We start from the raw sequence: 17701 nt of genomic DNA, 5'->3' as shown, positions 1-17701 counted from the left end.
CACCGGGAACACACCGGTCGCTTGAATGGTCTGCGATGCTCTGTGACCAGGTGGGCTCCTTGCATGGTACATGAGGTAGGTCATATCCGCGTTCCAGTCCCACCGAGAGGCAGTGCCCAACCCTCCTATTCATCATAAATCTCCTCTACAGACGGCCTAGAAGTCGAGTCGATTCGTCCTTGGCTTCTTCTGGAGAACTTGATGTGGACTCGCTCTGTGAGTAGATAAAGTAGAACTTATTGCCGTGCATGGTTGGCGCAACCGCAAACCGTCGTTTCCCTACGCGCCCGCAACGCTCTTGAAAACACTTCAACAACAGACATCAATTCGCACCTAAGCATATTCTTGCTATAATGGGTGAAGTATTCGAATATTCTGAGTGCAAAGAAACGTTGGCCTTCAATGGAAAGTCAAGCTCGTCTTTTACCGATGCTACGCTGCAGACATGCCGCGAGGTCCGAAACCTTCTAGGTAAAAAGACACAGGTTATCTTGGACGGTCAGTCTTTGGATCTAAGCTCTGTTGTGGCCGTTGCTCGGTATGTCACGTTTCATCGGTTTGGCTCTTGGTTTTGTGCGTACTGACGTCGTGCTAAGACATGGCTACAATGTTTCCATTACTGAGAGCCCAGAGGTACACCAAGTGTTGAAGAAGAGCGTAGATCTTCTGAATCAAAAGCTCACACGTGGTGAGATTGTGTATGGCGTCAACACTGGTTTCGGTGGTAGTGCAGACAGTCGAACAACCAACTATATTGCTCTCCAAAAGGCGTTGATCCAACACCACAATGCGGCAGTTTTGCTCCCCAGTGACCGAGGACGCGAGAGCTCTCACCTTTCCAGTCACCATTCTTTGAAAAGCCATAGCATCCCTGTGCCAGTTGTCAGAGCCGCGATGCTGGTTCGATGCAATTCGCTGCTGCGAGGTCACTCGGCCGTTCGATCAGAGGTGATCGAGTACATCTGCACTTTTCTGCAAACCTCTATGACTCCTGTGGTTCCTCTCAGGGGAAGTATCTCGGCCTCAGGTGATTTAACGCCGCTTGCATATATCGCTGGGGCGCTCGAGGGAAACCCAGACATCTCAGTTCACAAATCTGACGGAGACATCATCGGTGCTGACCAAGCGCTCCGTGAATTAAACCTGGAGCCTCTCGAGTTCGGCCCAAAGGAAGGACTCGGGCTGCTGAACGGGACGGCCTTCAGCTGCGGAGCGGCAAGCTTGGTTCTATTCGAAGCCAATCAGCTGGTCCTACTATCCCAGCTCCTGACAGCCATGGGTACCGAAGCGATGATGGGCATGATTTGTAATTATCACCCTTTCATTGCCGCAACACGGCCCCACGATGGGCAAGTTGAGGCCGCGAAAAACATCTTCAACTTCCTGCTGGACTCCAAGCTAGCCACACCAGCTGGTCCCGAACACGACGGTCTGGCCCAGGATCGCTACGCTCTGCGAACTTCCACGCAATGGATTGGCCCCCAAACCGAGAACATGGCTTTGGCCCTCCAGCAGGTTCGGGCTGAACTAAACTCGACAACGGACAATCCTCTCATTAATCCGGAAGACGGCAATATTTATCACGGTGGCAATTTCCAAGCTGCAGCGATCACGTCCTCCATGGAGAAAACCTTGGGCGTTATGCAGATGATCGGCAAAATGATCTTCTCCCAGTGCTCTGAGTTACTTAACCCTACTTTGAGTAACGGCCTTCCTCCAAACTTGTGCATGGACGACCCAAGTCTTTCCTTTGCATTCAAGGGAATTGATATCAACATGGCATCCTACACGTCGGAGCTCGGTTATCTGAACCATCCTATCAGCAACCACGTTCAGTCAGCGGAAATGCACAATCAGGCCATCAATTCACTCGCATTTATCGGCTGTCGCTATGCTGGAGATGCCGTCGAAGTTCTGTCGCTTATGACAGCAACCTACTTATACGTGCTGTGCCAAGCTGTGGACCTACGTGTGCTTCATGCCGAATTCGTCAAAGCTGTACGCCCCGAGATCGACGAAGCGACGGCGAGTACCTTCGCCGTCGCCCCTGCTCATCTTGAGACGATCCAAGCGACAATCTGGGAGGAGCTCATGCACCACTGGCGCCGGAACAGCACTAGCGATCTTTGCGACCGCTGTGTGAAGACTACAAATGGCTCAGTGGGTATTCTTCTCGATCACTTGCCAGCCGATGCCGGTATCTCGCAAGAAGGTGTCGCTCGGCAGTGGAAGAGTAGCGTCTCTGGTGCTCTCCGGCAAAGCTTTGAAGCCACCCGCATCACGTTCCTTGCTAGCCCCACAACAAAGACATATCTTTGCACCACGTCCCAGAAATTGTACAAATTTGTTCGGGAAGATCTCAAGGTACCACCTCACACCGGTATTGACGCCCACCCAACAACCGATAGAGAGAATTCCAAAGGAAAGGAATGCATCGGCTCACAGGTGAGCAAAATCTACACAGCGCTGCGAGAAGAGAGCTTCCGAGATCTTTTGCTCAGTTGCTGGTAGGGGGGACCTCTTCATATGTCCTCAGCAAGATATTTCCGCAATATTATTCTTCCATCCCATTACATGTCATATTCTTTCTTTCAATCCATCGCTTGATTTATCTGTAGCCCACCTGACACAGCCACATAAATGGCTCTAACACCGGTCAGCACCGGATTTAAGCCTCAATGTTCGGTACAGGCTGACAATGTGGACTTCTAATCTCAGGCTTTGGGTATCTTGGCGGTCTTGGCAGTATCCATGAAGGTTCTGGATGGCCATAAGCAAGTTGCATTAGCGCGTTGATTGCCACAGTCGCTTAAGGATGTTTTGGGTTAAATGGATTTATGTCGCCAACACAGGGTCTGATTAACCTAATGTGAAGATAGATATATAGGCTTAAAATGATTGCCTTCACTCGACCTCAATTGACTAGCGACAATAAACATGTAATGGTAGATATAGCCCATGTGTATCTATACTATTCATTTGACAGTCTTTGGCTCATCGTATCTGGACATGATCTTGGCCAGGTAGGCAGCAGAGTTCGGTGCACCAGACCTCAAGATGTTTTAATCTTTGACATAATGCCTTACACACGTCGGCACCTCAAAATCGGGACCTTCCTTGTCGGTCTCTATTTTTGTCTTCGCTTTCACTTTACTTCGCCATTCTAAACGCGTCACGACACCAAATCACTGGCTCTCATGTCCTTGGCACTATGATCCACTATCCAGATGTCATCAACCACTGCTGAAGTGGATGATTCTATCGTATAATTCAAAAGGTTCAACGGTTCCTTTGATTGTTCCCATGGTTAAATTTTTAAGCCAGGAAATCCTCGGGGCTCTATTCAAATTCAACCATCGATACTATATCATACCATGAGAAGGACCCTTGTTAGAGAACTAGGGCAGTGCACATCTGCAAAATGGATCACCTTACTGGGTTATCTTGCGCTAGCATCAGCGACTAAACGTATGCATGATTCCCTTCTGTTTGATGCTCTTGGTGATTAAAGTCTGTTATCTTAGTCAACTTGAACGCCTTCCGGATCCAGGACCCAAGCGCTTCCATTTTCTCGAATAACCCGTCTCAATCCACCAATCTCAATATCACCATAGGAATTGGCCAGACAGGCCAGCGTTTGAGATTCACGCTCGAAGAAAACTTCGATTTATCACCATGGCACACTTCAATTCGATACTTGGACTCAAATGGTGTGTCCCACGAAGCAAACCAATCACCCAGCTTGTATCCTCTCATAGCGAGAGGGTCGGTATTGGTACAAACCTCCACGGATGGAACTTGGTCGGATGTTGGTTGGGCACGTATCGCTGTGATTGAACAGAAAGAAAGCCCACTTTTCGATGGAATATTCACTATCGAATCCATCACATATGAGATTCACCTCGAGACCAGCGATGAAGAGCCGACAGGTATGGTGGCGCATCGAATCGAGCAAGCCAATTCACTGGACGATCAACCGTCGCTATACTCAACCTGTGCTTCACCATCGAACAATTTGATGAACGGCAAGCGGCAGGAGTGGAATGCCTGGGGAGACGACGTAACAGAGACCATCGGAAGTACTAATGGATGCCCAAGCACCAGACAGATTGCCTATATTGGGGTAGCGACTGATTGCGCTTATACGGCTAGCTTCAACTCGACGGATGATGCCCATCGCCATATCTTGAACGTGATCAATACAGCGTCTGTGGTACTTGAGAATAGCTTTAACGTTTCGATCGGCATTCAGAATTTGACTATTAGTGATGCTGAATGCCCGAATTCTGTCTCAGATACAACAGCGTGGAATGCAGCCTGTTCTGAAGGAGACTTGAATTTGCGTCTTCAAAGGTTTTCCTCCTGGAGGAGTTCCATTAACGACAACAACGCTTATTAGACACTGTTCAGTGGATGCCCATCATCTTCAGGTGAAGTGGGCGTGTCTTGGATTGGAGCGTTATGCAACGCCGGGTCTGCATACAGCTCTTCTGGAGTAGGGACCAATGTTGTAGCTCGAACGCAGTTGGACTGGCAAGTTTTCGCGTACGTGACAAATCTCTTCTGGCGATATTTACTGATTCCCTATTCTAACCAACCGAGCAGTCATGAATCTGCACATACCTTTGGTGCCGTACACGACTGTACGGCAGCTACATGTGGAACTCAAACAGGTCAGTGCTGCCCTTTGTCATCAGGTACTTGTGATGCTGGAGGGCAATATATCATGGACCCCATTTCAAGGCCGGGTGTAACACGATTTTCCCCGTGTACGATAGGCACTGTTTGCTCTCGCATGGGCTCCGGGCGAGTTGACTCGCGCTGTTTGGTGGATTCTGGTTCAAGGAATAATACTGGCAGCAATGGCCGGTGCGGGAATGGGGTTCTTGAGCCTGGCGAAGCGTGCGACTGCGGAAATAGCGCCTGTAACGAGAGGGATACAACATGCTGTGACTCAGTTACATGTCAGTGGAGGGAAAGGAGCCAGTGTAACCAGTCCACGACTGATCAAGGAAGTGGCAACAATGGCGGGTTAGATAGTGGTAGCAATGGCGGGTCGAACAGTGGTCATTCGTGGGTGCAAGACCACTTGAAATTGATCATTGGAATTGCCGCTGGCGTCGGAGGAGCTCTCGTCTTGATCATCTTTGGGTGCATACTCATCGGGTATCGACAAAAGGCAACTGTCCTTTGAGGAAGACAGAGAGGGTCCGAAATCTGCGCAACTCCCTCGAGAAGATCAAAGTAGGAAATGATGGCTCTCTGAAGAGTTGCAATATTATTTCTGTGTATTTCCAACGTAGACCTTGGAATCATCGATAGATTCCAAATGAGTCAAGATGAGTCAAGGTAGTCAAGTTCCCGTGATGCCTGAGGCTGTGGCTGTGCTTTTGCCAAGCCGTGCACAAAAGTCAGCCCTGGGCTCTTTCCATCTGTACAAATCTTCCCTCTACTCCCTGCTCCACATTTCCTATTCCCTATTCTCTGATCAGAAGATTACATGGCTCACCAAACTCATAATATCCCCTGGACACTCCTGGCTTCAAATCTGCGGTGGTCACCTGTGTCTTGTGGTCACCACGATGCTTACGATCTCCATCCCCGCTTCAAACCTGACCAGGGGAAGGACTTGACCTATTTTGCGAAAGCTTTTGCCAGGAATGTCGGAGAGCATTCAAATTGCGAGCGCAAGAAGTACTACAAATACGACACGCCAAGTTTCACTGATGTAATGATTGATGAAAATACCGCCGCAAAGATCCACCCGACCATTCGTCGATGGAGGGAAGCTTACGAAAAATCACGGCGACTATTTCATTGTAGTGTCAATGGAAGATCTTGTAAATCTGAGATCTATTCCACCTGTACATGTGCGGTCCTCCCAAATGAAGAAAGAATCGCGTCTGCATTCTGCAGAAGATACCTATATTCGGGATGCTACCGTTTTCATTTGGAGCAGTATTCGGGCTATTTCAACATGGAAGTAGTCAAAACATTGGTCATCTACGGCTATATGAAACCAATTCTCCATGCATGCGCTCATCCAGACGTGGCTATTCGTTCCTGGTGGCACATTGACGAGTGTGGTTGTTGCGTAAGTTACAAGCCTTGACATGACCTCTTGTGCTTTCATCTAGTTGTCTCACGTAGATTCTGGCGCTGACTTTGTTAGTTCCACGACCTCGGATGGGATCAAATCTACAAGAGAGCACTGATGGTATACATCTGTTTAAATACGATTTCCTGTTTTCCGGGGTTATGGGACAGCGCCTCAAGAAGAACTGAACAGAAGGACTATCGACATACCAGATTATACCAGCGCATGGTTATGAAATCGACACAGCCGGGTGTCACTTCACACGTGGCGGCATATCCGCACTGCCAGTTCTTCGGGATCAAAGACCCTTGTCAAGCTTCCTTGTCTACCGAATCGCGAGAATGGCAACTTCAATGGGGTCAATACATCGATAAATATGGCAGATTCAGGCTCGAAAGTATATATGGGAAAGTTCCGTTTGATGATTTCCTTGCAATGCAGAACCTGAACGAGTATGAGGCAGCTCTTCCAGATACCGAACAAGTGCTATCTATACTGGGCTCTAGAGGGCTTCCCGTTGAGCTTGCTCTCGACATCATGGAATTTGCCGACTATATACCCAAGAGAAAATTGAATGTGGCGCACGATCCATTTCACAGCGACAACAAGGAGCAATTAGCCCAGTATCTCAGTTACTGTTGGCAGTTATTGGTCCGCTGTGATATGATGGCTAATGAGCTTAGCATGAAAATTGATTGGGAAGAAACGGTCACCGACTGTATAGGTCAGCTTTGGGAAGCGGAAGAAGCAATGGGCCGTCAGAAATTAACGAAATTGAGCGATGATCGCGTAATATTTCGATGATATGAGGAATTTTATCTATTTCAAAGACAATACCTAGCTCCAGTTGGTGTGCACCCCCTTCCGCTTCCACGTCCGGTGGCCGGGAGCCGGAAGGGGATTAGGTAGCTATTAGTACCGATAATCGGCGCTGTAAAGGGTCTCCTAGACTAAGTGTGGGGGAAATTACGGTTGGACAATTTTGCCTTATCTCAAGATTTGGCATACCCGGGGCTTCTTCGGAGCCAATAAACAGCTCATCAGTCTAAGCGAGCTGACGTATACCGGGGGGGCGGCTTTATCGCCGAGCTTATTGTTTACAGAGTACTTAATTAGATCTATATTGTTTACTAATGCGAGATTGGCTTTATGCTATTGACGGGCTCAGGTCTGCGGAAGCTTATAAGGAGAATCTCCTTTGACGTCGAACACACTCTCCTTCACGAATTCAAGACCTTCTTATAGCAGCGGTCCCCTCGGCCTGCCTTACCTTACATCAGTTGAACATCCATGAGGCTCGGGCTACTTATAGCAAACATACTCTCGCCAATTACGCTCGCTCCCAAAAATTATACCTATCTCGTTAACATCAAACGTCGTGAATTAAAAGCCTAAGAACTTCGTTAGAAATAGGGAGTCAGTAGTAGTAAGTCTTACCCCCTACTGGCTATTAAGACCTTGAATACCCATAGTAGAAGGTGGTAGATTTTGAGAGAGAAATATGACCATACTAATTGAGAGCTTATAGAGAGTAGAGGCCACTTTCGCGTTCAAATTACTTAGACGAATGGGCCACCGCCGAACATAAAAAAAGTAGGAGGTTATACGTTTTAGTATTATTTTTGATACGGAAACTACCTACACCCTAGCCCTATTTATCACTGATAGCCCATACTACATCTAGGGGGGGGGGTTATTCGCCAGAATGTCGTCAAGGATCAGTACTCATAGGGTATTCCACTCTACCTAGAGGTCTAATATATCGATTTGAATACCTATTAGCCTCTTCCAAATCTTTACGTAGATATTTAGAATACTAATACTACTAGTATATATAGGTAAATCACTATAGCTCGTAGTATTTTAATATAAGCCTAGCTAACTAAATCCCTCCCTAGTGGTAGTTCTAAAACTGGAAACTATACCGCCGGAGATTAGAACAGTACCTTCCTACGAGACATTCAGCCGACTGATGTCGACGGAGTGGCTACTTTCGACACTATCGTTCCGGGCTATTACTCCGGCCGTGCCACCCATACCCGCTTACTTATCCATACTAATGCCACCATTCTTGCTAACGGTACCCTCCAAATCAACTCGGGTTCAATCACCAACAACGAACAGCCATCCTACAACGAAGCCTTCGCTCTGCTACATAGGTAGCGAGTCCTTATAATACTAATACGATTACGGTCACTAGTAATAAGAAGGACCAGTAGACGTCGGAACAAGCTACTTCGAGTTACAATCCAATCATTCACTATATTTAGGGAAAATTAAATCAAAGTGAAATTAAAGTGAGAGTGAAGTGAGATAAATAGTTTTTGAGCCGAAAAACTATCTCTAAGAGGAAAGTGAGAGGAAAGTGATAATATACCCTCTTCTTCTTTAATTGATTCATTGAAGCTTCAAGATGTTTGAATGGCTGATTATTAGCTCATTACAGAGCTTAAACACTTGGTGGATAGTCACACCTTTTGTCTTTGAGAAGGTACTCGTACAGAGGAAGAATGGTCCGGTAAGACAAAGAAGGTAGTCAGCCTGACGCCATTCATCCGAATCAAGCTTCAGATTATCTGGGCACTCAATATGGCAATACCTATCAAAGTGGGGCTGAAGTCGCTTAGCCCTTTGAAGCATTACAAGGAATCCGCAGGCGCGCTCTCTACGTAAGAGGGTTCCTAGTATTGACCTAATAGTGACTATAACTCTTGGTGACATATTTCCAAAATGAGCCAAATTTGCACAAGTAATCCCATATGGGGTAACGGCTAGCCTAACCGTCTTTCACACGGTAGACCCGGGTTCGACTCCCGGTATGGGAAAACTCATACATGTTGCCTTCTTTTTTTTCTTCTCTTCAAGACTACTCAACTACGAGGAACATCTTGTTGCATAATTGTTTTTCATCATCATCGCCCTTTTGAATTTGTTAGTAATATTTTGCGGAATATGTTTCCACAATGATGGCCCACGATTTTTTGATGAGAATTGATTTTACTGGCGCGACGTAGCCCTCGAGACAAGCCAACACCATAGCGCATCCAAAGCATCGCTTGGAACTGGCATTATGAATGCTCAAGTGATTGGTAATAAACGATAAAACGAAGATGATGCTTGTGGCAGCACTTCCAGGACGCATCCATGGATATATACGTATAAAGCTAGCATCATTTCCTAAACGGGCTTGAAATTCAACTGAGTTAATCAGAAGATTTCATACTCGTCCAAGAGACCTGGACTGAATTAATCCAATAAAGGAATGACCTGCAACAGAGTAATATAGACAACAAAATTCCACTTAGGTATTCACCCATCTCAGGTTCTCTCAAGGTACCATCCAATTCCAATGTGTTAATCTGACAGAGTAAAAATCTCCCAAAGACAAAAATCTTCTTCGAGTTTTTTCCCTTGTATCTGCCCCGTAAACCCCTCATGAATGTTCCGGCTGAGGCAAAAAAAAGATATGTTATCGTATGAGTGTTCCCATACCGGGAGTCGAACCCGGGTCTACCGTGTGAAAGACGGTTAGGCTAGCCGTTACCCCATATGGGATAACATAAGCTAAATAGTAGAAGATAACATACATGACTGTCAAAGGAATAAGCACAATCAAGTAAAAATTAGCACGTAAAAGGGATTTGCATCTAGACCGGTCTGACAAGGTATTCACGGTGCTGGGATTACCTAGAGTAGTACTTGAAGTAACTGAGTATGCGAATCAAAATACCTATGATAACCCGGGGCTCTACATGGGGACTAAGGCGATGTTTTACAGTGCCGTGGACTGCTTTCGAAATTAATTTCAGATGTTTAATAGTTGGTTTGATAGATCTCAAAGGATTTTCATTCCATTAGTCATATAGAAAGATGCCTAGAAAAACGTTCAAAAATTGACCGGAACGACGTCAAAGAAGAATTAGGGCATTAACAAACATCTTCTTGGCCAGGCTATACATGTGGATGCTTACACTACCATGACAATCATGGGAAAATCGTTGCAGAAACAAGACTCCTAGTACGAAGTCATATAGACACGATATGTAATATAGAAGTGTGATATATGTAGAACAAAAGAAGAAAAGAAGAAACCCAGCGCCCGAATCACCCGTCATGTCAATGGTTTGAAATCCCAATGAAATCCTGCCCAAAGAGGAAAAGGTAACATCATCCGATGTTCCAAACGCCAGTCAACATATCGAATCCGTAGATCCATAGAAAGAAACGCCATCAAAATGCCTAAGGTCATGTCATAGCAGTCATTGTACATCGCCATCAGAGTCAGATGTCAGCATGGGTTGTTTGTCTTTCTTGTGCAGCGCGAGGATGGTATTTTGCACTTCATGTTTCGCGACGGCTTCGATGTCCGTGCGGGGCTCGGGGTCGAGGGACTCGGCTGTTCCCACGCGCTCGTATAGTTTGCGCGAGATGGTGCGGTTGATCTCTGTGAATTGGTCTTTGGAGATGGTCTTGGCTCGGTAGTGCGGTTTGAGCGCTGCGCCGACCATCTTTTGGATGTCGGATTTGACAGCTAAGGAGAGGCCAGCGCGGGTTGGTGAGGTGTCGGGAGAGCTGAAGTGATGCACGGCTCGTCGGGGGATACGAGCGCGTGGGCGACCGGCTTCACGGGCCGGCAGCGGACTTGTTTTACTCGGTGATGACGCCGGGCTGCCGGATAATGACACCTCCGGGGAGAATGGAGGCGAGGAGGGTTCGGCAGGAGAGGAGAGTTGAAGAGGAGAGATGGGTCGACTGCGAGAGAAAGGTGGTGGTGTCGTAGATGAAATTCGAGGAGATGAGTGGTTGGAGGAAACGGGGGAGATGGATGGAGAAGATGGACCTGGAGTGGCATGGTCGGTAGGGGCTATAGAAGTGGGAGCCGATGGTCCATGTGAAGTTGCGCGCTCTGTAGTTGACGAGTCTTCGACCTCCTTCAAGAGAGAGGACAAGAAGCTTGGCTCGCCTATACTAATATCCCCATTCGCGAGGCGTGCGGTCGAGCTGGCAGCTCTGGAAGATTCTCCATGTTGCTGGGCTATGGCAGCCAGCTCTTGAGGTCGTCTAGTGCGCGGGCGCTTGAGCTTGCGCTCTGGCTCGGTCGGCTCGGGCGACGGGGACATGGTAGGCTCCTTGCGCTTTCGAGCCGCATTTGGGTTATTCTCGATCTCTCGAGCTCTCTCAAAGGCATTCCACGCTCGCATTTCCTCGAGGGACTCTGGCTCAGGCGTCGGTTCTCTGGGTACTCGAGGCCGCGACGGGCGGGCGGGTTCAATGTCAAATAACGAGGCTGTGTCCCGGAACCGACTACCACCGCCTTGTCGCTCAGCGACTTCAAAACGACGCTGCCATGCCCGGAACTCTCGCTGGTTGGCCTCATCCCGACGGCGCTGCTGCATAACACGCTGCACCGATCGGTCGTCGTCGAATGGGAAATCCAGATCGATATTAAGGTGATCCCAGACGGACTGCCACACCCGAGCCCAGTGGAGCGAGTTGATGTTGTTGGAGCTTTGCGCACGGCGCTGCTCAGCACGAGTACGGCGGTTCCGTCGCTCGGCTCTTGCAGATCCGGCAGAAACCTCAGTCGCAGGGCCGATCGCACGTTGAGATTCGCATTGCGAGCAATACCATGCGCCGGCGGGTATTTCATCCAAACCGACACAGTATAGATGAGAAGGGGCATCGCATCCATCGCACAGAAGGAGGACATCCTCGTTATCTGCTTCGCCGCATATCGTACACGGTTGGAAATCGGCGAGCTCATCTTCGGCATATTCAATGACCATCGAAGGGTCGACGTCAGCAACCTGGGTTCGGTCTTGGACGGCATATGATGAGATCACGGGGCCTATATGAATCACCCGATAATGGTCAGTAAGATTACGAACTCTCAAACCTGAAGCGTAGACAATCCACCGAGTCTAGGGGAGTACGTACCACCAAGCGAGTCGGTCAACTCAACCATGTTGAAGTTGCGGCGACATATTGGACAACTGTTGGCCCGCTCCACCCATGGCTTTAAACAGTTATTGTGCAGTATATGTCCGCAAGGAAGTAACTGAGCGATCTGGCTATCCTCGTCGAGCCTAACCTTCGATACATCTTTATCGGGGTTCACGGGCTCGGCGGCGAGTGGATTACCGGCGCTTTCGCCAAGGTCTCCTAAACAGACAATACAAGTGTCGGACATGGACAGGATATAAGCCAGGAGTGGATGGCGGCATAGAGTCGAGGGGGAATATGTATGAAGGGAAGATGTGGGGAGTCGAGGAACGGCGCCTTTTGAAGGTGGGCCGGATTTCTCGGTCTAACGCAAAACAGGGCGCCAACGTGACGGAGGCGAATCACCCGCGCTCCAGCTACAAATGAGACCCGGGTATTGGTCTGATGCATAGGGTTTCAAATCCTATAGCTAGTGACTGGGATAAAATAAAAAAAAGAAAGTGGGAGAGATCGTAAATCGGTGCTGCCCTTGCTGCAAAGTGCTCCAACTTGCGACCCGACCTGGTCCCGATCACCAAAGGGACAGATTCTACAGGTTGCGGTGTCGCTAGCGCCCACATTCTTTGGAGGTCCCGGGCCCTTTTATCCCAGGGTCATGCGGCTGAGGAACTCTGCTAGGCTCAGGTGTAGTTCACGTCACCCAGGCGTCCGGTGTGCCCGGGATAAGGAAATCCGGTGCCTAGATCGCGTTACCCCAAGGTACTTGAACGCGGACATTGATAAGCCATGAAAAGCGTTCATTATTGAAAGAAAAGCTGGGGATATGGTTCCAAAAAGTGGTTTCCCGTAATGGCTAATTGAATAGCGAGTCCAGGAGGGGCCAGACATCTACAATTACTGCTCTGTGCCAGTGTGCAACCCGTGGTGAGACATTCGATTCTTTTGAGATCGAAACCCAGCGCTCATGGGTCACGGTCACGGTGGCAAGAGCGATTGGGTTGGGAAGGTCGAACAGACTGGACAGATGAAGGAGGCAAGATTCGGCACCGGAGGGCTTTCTCGATACTGGGATCATGTCCAGCGTTGCGAGCTTCACGAATTACGGGAGAGTTGGAAATCGATTCATGCAAAATCTTCAGATTCCGAAAGTTTTCATTTTTTGGTATTCAGACGTGACCGTAGAAGAAATATGAAACCACATAATCGCGTTTAAACCTCAGCGATCTCACGGAGACGACGGATGGTGGAGCGGGTGGCAGCGGCGGCAGGGGTCCTGCAGCAACGTCGTTGTTAGTATTTGTCTCAGTCTGTGACCAAGCCTGGTGTTGTAGGTGTAGGTTGAGTCCCTTCCAGGTCGGCCTCGAGGATTCGGCAGGCGACTTACGAGACGGTGTAGGCACCACCGGCGACGGTCTTGTTGCAGCCCTTGCACTCCCAGATACCAACAGCCTTGCGCTTGACGGTGTTCTTTCCGCAGAAGGTACAGATGTAGCGGGCGTGCTGGGTGATTTCCATCTTCTTCACCTGCTTACGCAGGGAGGCACCGTATCTGTTGAGGGTTGGTCAATACTCGGTTCTTTCGTGTCGCTTCTCGTTCGAGAACTCATGGTCGTTCGAGTGCGTGTTCGAGGATTGGGCGCGATGCATACCTGACACCATATTTACCGGTGATACCGACCTCTGTGGAAAAGCGTTAGCGATGAGGATTCGTGGGAATTTAATGGAGAGGACTGATCTGTTTGAACAGTGCTTTGGTGAAACATACTCTTCGTGCGCTTGGTCATCTTGTCTGAGTGCGGCTGTAGATGATGAAGATAGAAAGCGAGATCGAGAGACGCTTCGGAATGAGTGGTTGTGGGTGGAGGCTCGCTTAGGGCTCGAGGCCTTGGCAGTGTGTGTGGTCACATGACCATCTCGTCGCTTTTGATTTTTTGAGGGCTGCGTCTGCTTAGTCATGGTGCACGTGCCACCCTGGACTCCGCTTCGGGCCCGTTTGCTCACCGTCATCTGCTTCTTGTGATGATGTATAGAGTGCTTACCAGGTACATCTAGTTATGCGCACTTTTCGATTAGGTTACGGACATCAGATATATCTGAAACTTCAAATTACCGTCTTCTAATTACGCTCAGTCTTAGATCGACCTCTTGCAATATTAACCCAAATCATTTGCCCTCGCTGCAACTTTGCTCCAGTTGAGCCGTCGGCGACATCCATCTATCCGGTCACGTGGAGAGACGTGAAAAGAACAACTCGACATAGGCTACTATTTTGTGGTGTAGAAGGTAGGTTACCATGTTGAAAGAAGAGCTTAGATATGCAGAAACAACTTCAAAAGTAGATGTATAATAATTCCAACAAATTTTCGGACGTAACCCAAATCTTTAAATCGATTAGGCCAAATCACGTGTCATAACATCCATCTCGATTAACAACGCGGCCTGGAGCCTGGATCTCCCCACTGTGTACGACCTAGCGAGGAGCTCTCAGCTGCAGCTTAAACCCCCAGTCTCCATCGCAGTGCTTCAATCTTCCTATTCCACCTCCTCTGATTATCCCACCGAGAAGCCTCTAGCTTCCCCCTATACAGTCAAAGCTCCTTCTGTGAACCAAAGGAGGCAAAATGCCCACTAACCCGCAATATGAAATGGTCCTTCTGGGCCCCACTGGCTATACCGGCCGGTTCTGTGCTCAGCACATTGTTAAGAACCATCCGACCAACCTGAAATGGGCTATCGCCGGTCGTTCTGAGAAGAAGATGGAGCCTATTGCCCAGGAGCTGAAGGAACTGAACCAGGACCGTGTCCAGCCAGGTATGGATTTGCAATGTCTTTTTTTCAATTGATTTAGCTCTCGCTAACTTGGAGTAGATGTTCTGGTGGTCCAGCTCAACTCGACAGAGCTCAATGAGCTGGCACAAAAGACTAAGATCATCATCAATTGCGTCGGCCCCTATCACATGTACTCCACCCCGGTGGTGGAGGCTTGTGCTGCCAATGGTACCCACTACCTTGATGTGTAAGTTATGATCTTTGATCTGCAACACCATACCTTGACTAACCTCTGCAGGACCGGAGAGACTCCCTGGATCAAGGAGCTCATCGAGAAGTGCCATGAAACCGCCAAGAGCAATGGCGCAATTATCATCCCCTCAGTTGGTGTCGAAAGCGCCCCGGCCGATATGCTGGCCTGGGCCCTGGTCAAGCGCATTCGTTCTGAGTACTCCTCCGGCACCCGGACTATCGACAGCTGCATCAAGGAGATGAAGTAAGTATTTCACATTTAACCCTTCAGCTGTCCAAACCACAAATTCTAATCAACTTTGACAGGTCCTCCGGCCCCAGCGGTGGTACCCTCGCGACAATCCTGGGCATGTTTGACTCTCTGCCAATCTCCCAACTGCTTAAATCTACCAACCCATTCTCCCTAGCCGCTTCCGCCCCGCCGAACGATATTCCCGGCGACTCCATTCTCCAGAAGCTCCTGGGTGTGCGCTCAATCAGCGATCTTGGTGCTGTAACCACTTCGCCCAACGGACTCGCCGACATGGCCATCGTGCACCGCAGCAGCACCCTGATGCCCGAGTTTTACGGAAAGCGCTTCTTCTTCCACCAGTTCCTGTACGTCCGAAACACCCTTATCGGCGCCATTGTGCACATCGCTTTCATGTTCGCCTTGGTTATGCTCATGATCCCGCCGGTGCGCATGGTACTGCGCAAGTTCATCTTCGCGCCTGGTCAGGGCCCGGCCACCGAGGCATCCCAGAATGATCGCCTTGAGTACCACGCCGTCGCTACTGCTGATCAGGCCGCACCCTCTCCCGGTCGTGTTTTTGGATCAATCACCTACGAAGGAAGCATGTATGTGCTTACTGGTCTGCTGGTTTCCGAAGCCGCCATGGTCATTCTGCAGGAAGAGGAGAAGGTCAAGAAGACCTCGCGCTGTGGTATCGTCACCTCTGCTACTTTGGGCCAGGAATATGTTGACCGCCTGGACACTGTTGGTGTGAAGATTCAGACTCGAGTGTTCCAGTACTAAAATCGGGATGATTGACGAATCTGTTTTGTGTACTTAATTCCTAGCTCGCTTGAGACACGAATAAACGATGTAATACCCTGTTATAGGTCACCGCAAGGATATGCTCCGTTTCATAGGTTGTGACGTTTGAGAAGGTAGAGCCATATTAACCTCAAACATCGTGCATTCTGTCCTAGTGGCCGCTATCCACCACGCATATTGGATCCACAACACTAAAGCTTACCAACTCGCCCCTCCGTAAACGCAACATCCTTCAACCAAGTCGCGATAATCTCGTTAACCTCCTCGGGCTTCTCCCACAGCGCCCAATGCGCAGTATTGACCTGCTTTAAAGTCAAATTGGGGATATGCTTAGCCATGGACTTGCCCAAGTGAGGCGGGAGAGCCTCATCCTTGAGAGCTTGAATGAATAACACCGGGATCACAATACGCCGATTAAGAATAGCCTGCTCTTCCTCAAAATTGACCTTGCGCGTCCGGTACCAATTAACTATCTCAAAATTAGCTGGACTCGATCTCGAAAATGTGGGGCGGTGATATCATACGTGGGCCGTGGATGCCATTGCGCGCAAACTCGGTGGAATAATAGTCCAGCTCCTGAAAATTGTTATTTTGATATTGCTCGATGAGATCTGTTTAGGCAGGATAGTAGAGATGACTTACCTCCTCGCTCAACAGTCGTGATGGCTTCAGGTGCGGCACCTTGTCCAGAAGGACACCCTTCTCGGCATCGAAGCCATGTTCGCGCTTCTCCGTCTTCCCGCCGTATAAGGCAGACAAAAATTGGCTAATCTCGCCCTTGGAGCGGATTGCCGTCTCAAGATTGCCGCTTGCAAATTGTATCTGGTACGCGAAGTGCGGAGCGGCGTTGGCTACCAGGTCCTCGATGGAGATGTACTTTTCCATGGGCCGGGCGTAGGGCACACAGACTGTGAAAAGGTGGCTGATCAGGTCTGGATGCCAGAGTGCTACGCGGTAGGCTAGAGCGGCGCCCCTTTATCGTTGTGGATTAGCCACCGTGGATGGTTGAAAGGGAGAAGGATAGTTTACCAGTCATGTCCTCCTAGAATAACCTTTGATTCGCCGAGGTGATTCGCTAGAGCCTTAATATCATCGGCACATCGCTTGTGTGAGTAGGGTTCAAATTCATCAGGGGCGTCCTGGTCGTGAATACAGCGTTAGATGGTTTCAAAAGACAAGCCGAGGTTGATATGCTCACCGTTCGGCCGTATCCCAAGCAGTCGGGAGCTACAACCCTCAGTCCCATGCTAACTAGCATAGGGATCTGATAACGCCATCCCATCGAGATATCGGGGAAGCCATGGATCTTATGGGTTCATATCAGCTTGGAGTTCATGGCACGTCAGAAAAGTACCACTTACCAGGAAGATCGTAGCTCGGTATTTGCCTGTTTCGGGCTGACTGAGGAGGTAGGCTAGTCACGAATCGTTAACGTTAGTTACTGTGGGCTTATCGGTTGGCCATGTGTCTTTAAGAGCTAAACTGTGGCTGTTCACAGCTCGGGGTACTCACAATACTTATGGCTATTGACTGTTGCAGATTGGTACTTGATGCGGGCATCCCCTGAGACGTGAATCTTGTCGACTGGCATGATGCTGCAGTAA

The 17701-nt window shown here is 48.9% G+C and overlaps 8 protein-coding genes across 8 annotated transcripts; 5 read left to right on the top strand and 3 right to left on the bottom strand.

Moving 5' to 3' along the window:
* Positions 1-353: 353 nt before the first annotated feature.
* Positions 354-2511, top strand: N7443_000283 (uncharacterized protein; the record flags this gene model as incomplete). Its single annotated transcript, XM_056880339.1, has 2 exons — positions 354-538; positions 597-2511. 2 exons carry the CDS (start codon positions 354-356, stop codon positions 2509-2511), a joined length of 2100 nt encoding a protein of 699 aa, XP_056745577.1.
* An 863-nt stretch (positions 2512-3374) lies between these two features.
* N7443_000282 (uncharacterized protein) lies at positions 3375-4399 on the top strand (the record flags this gene model as incomplete). Its single annotated transcript, XM_056880338.1, has 2 exons — positions 3375-3468; positions 3525-4399. The coding sequence occupies 2 exons, from the start codon at positions 3375-3377 to the stop codon at positions 4397-4399; spliced, it is 969 nt and encodes a 322-aa protein (XP_056745576.1).
* Positions 4400-6322: 1923 nt separating this feature from the next.
* N7443_000281 (uncharacterized protein) lies at positions 6323-6901 on the top strand (the record flags this gene model as incomplete). The annotated part of the gene is made up of 1 exon (XM_056880337.1): positions 6323-6901. The coding sequence occupies one exon, from the start codon at positions 6323-6325 to the stop codon at positions 6899-6901; it is 579 nt and encodes a 192-aa protein (XP_056745575.1).
* A 901-nt stretch (positions 6902-7802) lies between these two features.
* On the top strand, positions 7803-8260 carry N7443_000280 (uncharacterized protein; the record flags this gene model as incomplete). Its single annotated transcript, XM_056880336.1, has 2 exons — positions 7803-7829; positions 8036-8260. The coding sequence occupies 2 exons, from the start codon at positions 7803-7805 to the stop codon at positions 8258-8260; spliced, it is 252 nt and encodes an 83-aa protein (XP_056745574.1).
* A 2096-nt stretch (positions 8261-10356) lies between these two features.
* N7443_000279 (putative PHD and RING finger domain protein) lies at positions 10357-12287 on the bottom strand (the record flags this gene model as incomplete). Its single annotated transcript, XM_056880335.1, has 2 exons — positions 10357-11945; positions 12035-12287. The coding sequence occupies 2 exons, from the start codon at positions 12285-12287 to the stop codon at positions 10357-10359; spliced, it is 1842 nt and encodes a 613-aa protein (XP_056745573.1).
* A 962-nt stretch (positions 12288-13249) lies between these two features.
* N7443_000278 (60S ribosomal protein eL43) lies at positions 13250-13824 on the bottom strand (the record flags this gene model as incomplete). Its single annotated transcript, XM_056880334.1, has 4 exons — positions 13250-13313; positions 13425-13589; positions 13690-13720; positions 13806-13824. The coding sequence occupies 4 exons, from the start codon at positions 13822-13824 to the stop codon at positions 13250-13252; spliced, it is 279 nt and encodes a 92-aa protein (XP_056745572.1).
* Positions 13825-14661: 837 nt separating this feature from the next.
* Positions 14662-16076, top strand: N7443_000277 (saccharopine dehydrogenase family protein; the record flags this gene model as incomplete). The annotated part of the gene is made up of 4 exons (XM_056880333.1): positions 14662-14851; positions 14909-15056; positions 15108-15305; positions 15368-16076. The coding sequence occupies 4 exons, from the start codon at positions 14662-14664 to the stop codon at positions 16074-16076; spliced, it is 1245 nt and encodes a 414-aa protein (XP_056745571.1).
* Positions 16077-16288: 212 nt separating this feature from the next.
* Positions 16289-17688, bottom strand: N7443_000276 (alpha/beta fold hydrolase; the record flags this gene model as incomplete). Its single annotated transcript, XM_056880332.1, has 7 exons — positions 16289-16566; positions 16622-16673; positions 16740-17070; positions 17127-17236; positions 17296-17403; positions 17459-17511; positions 17610-17688. 7 exons carry the CDS (start codon positions 17686-17688, stop codon positions 16289-16291), a joined length of 1011 nt encoding a protein of 336 aa, XP_056745570.1.
* Between the last annotated feature and the right edge of the window lie 13 nt (positions 17689-17701).

Source organism: Penicillium atrosanguineum (assembly GCF_028827265.1).
Source record: "Penicillium atrosanguineum strain IBT 20685 chromosome Unknown utg000001l_segment0_segment0, whole genome shotgun sequence".
Classification (NCBI taxonomy): domain Eukaryota; kingdom Fungi; phylum Ascomycota; class Eurotiomycetes; order Eurotiales; family Aspergillaceae; genus Penicillium; species Penicillium atrosanguineum.
Note: the sequence above shows the minus strand (reverse complement) of the source record. Positions and strands in the feature narration are given on the sequence as shown.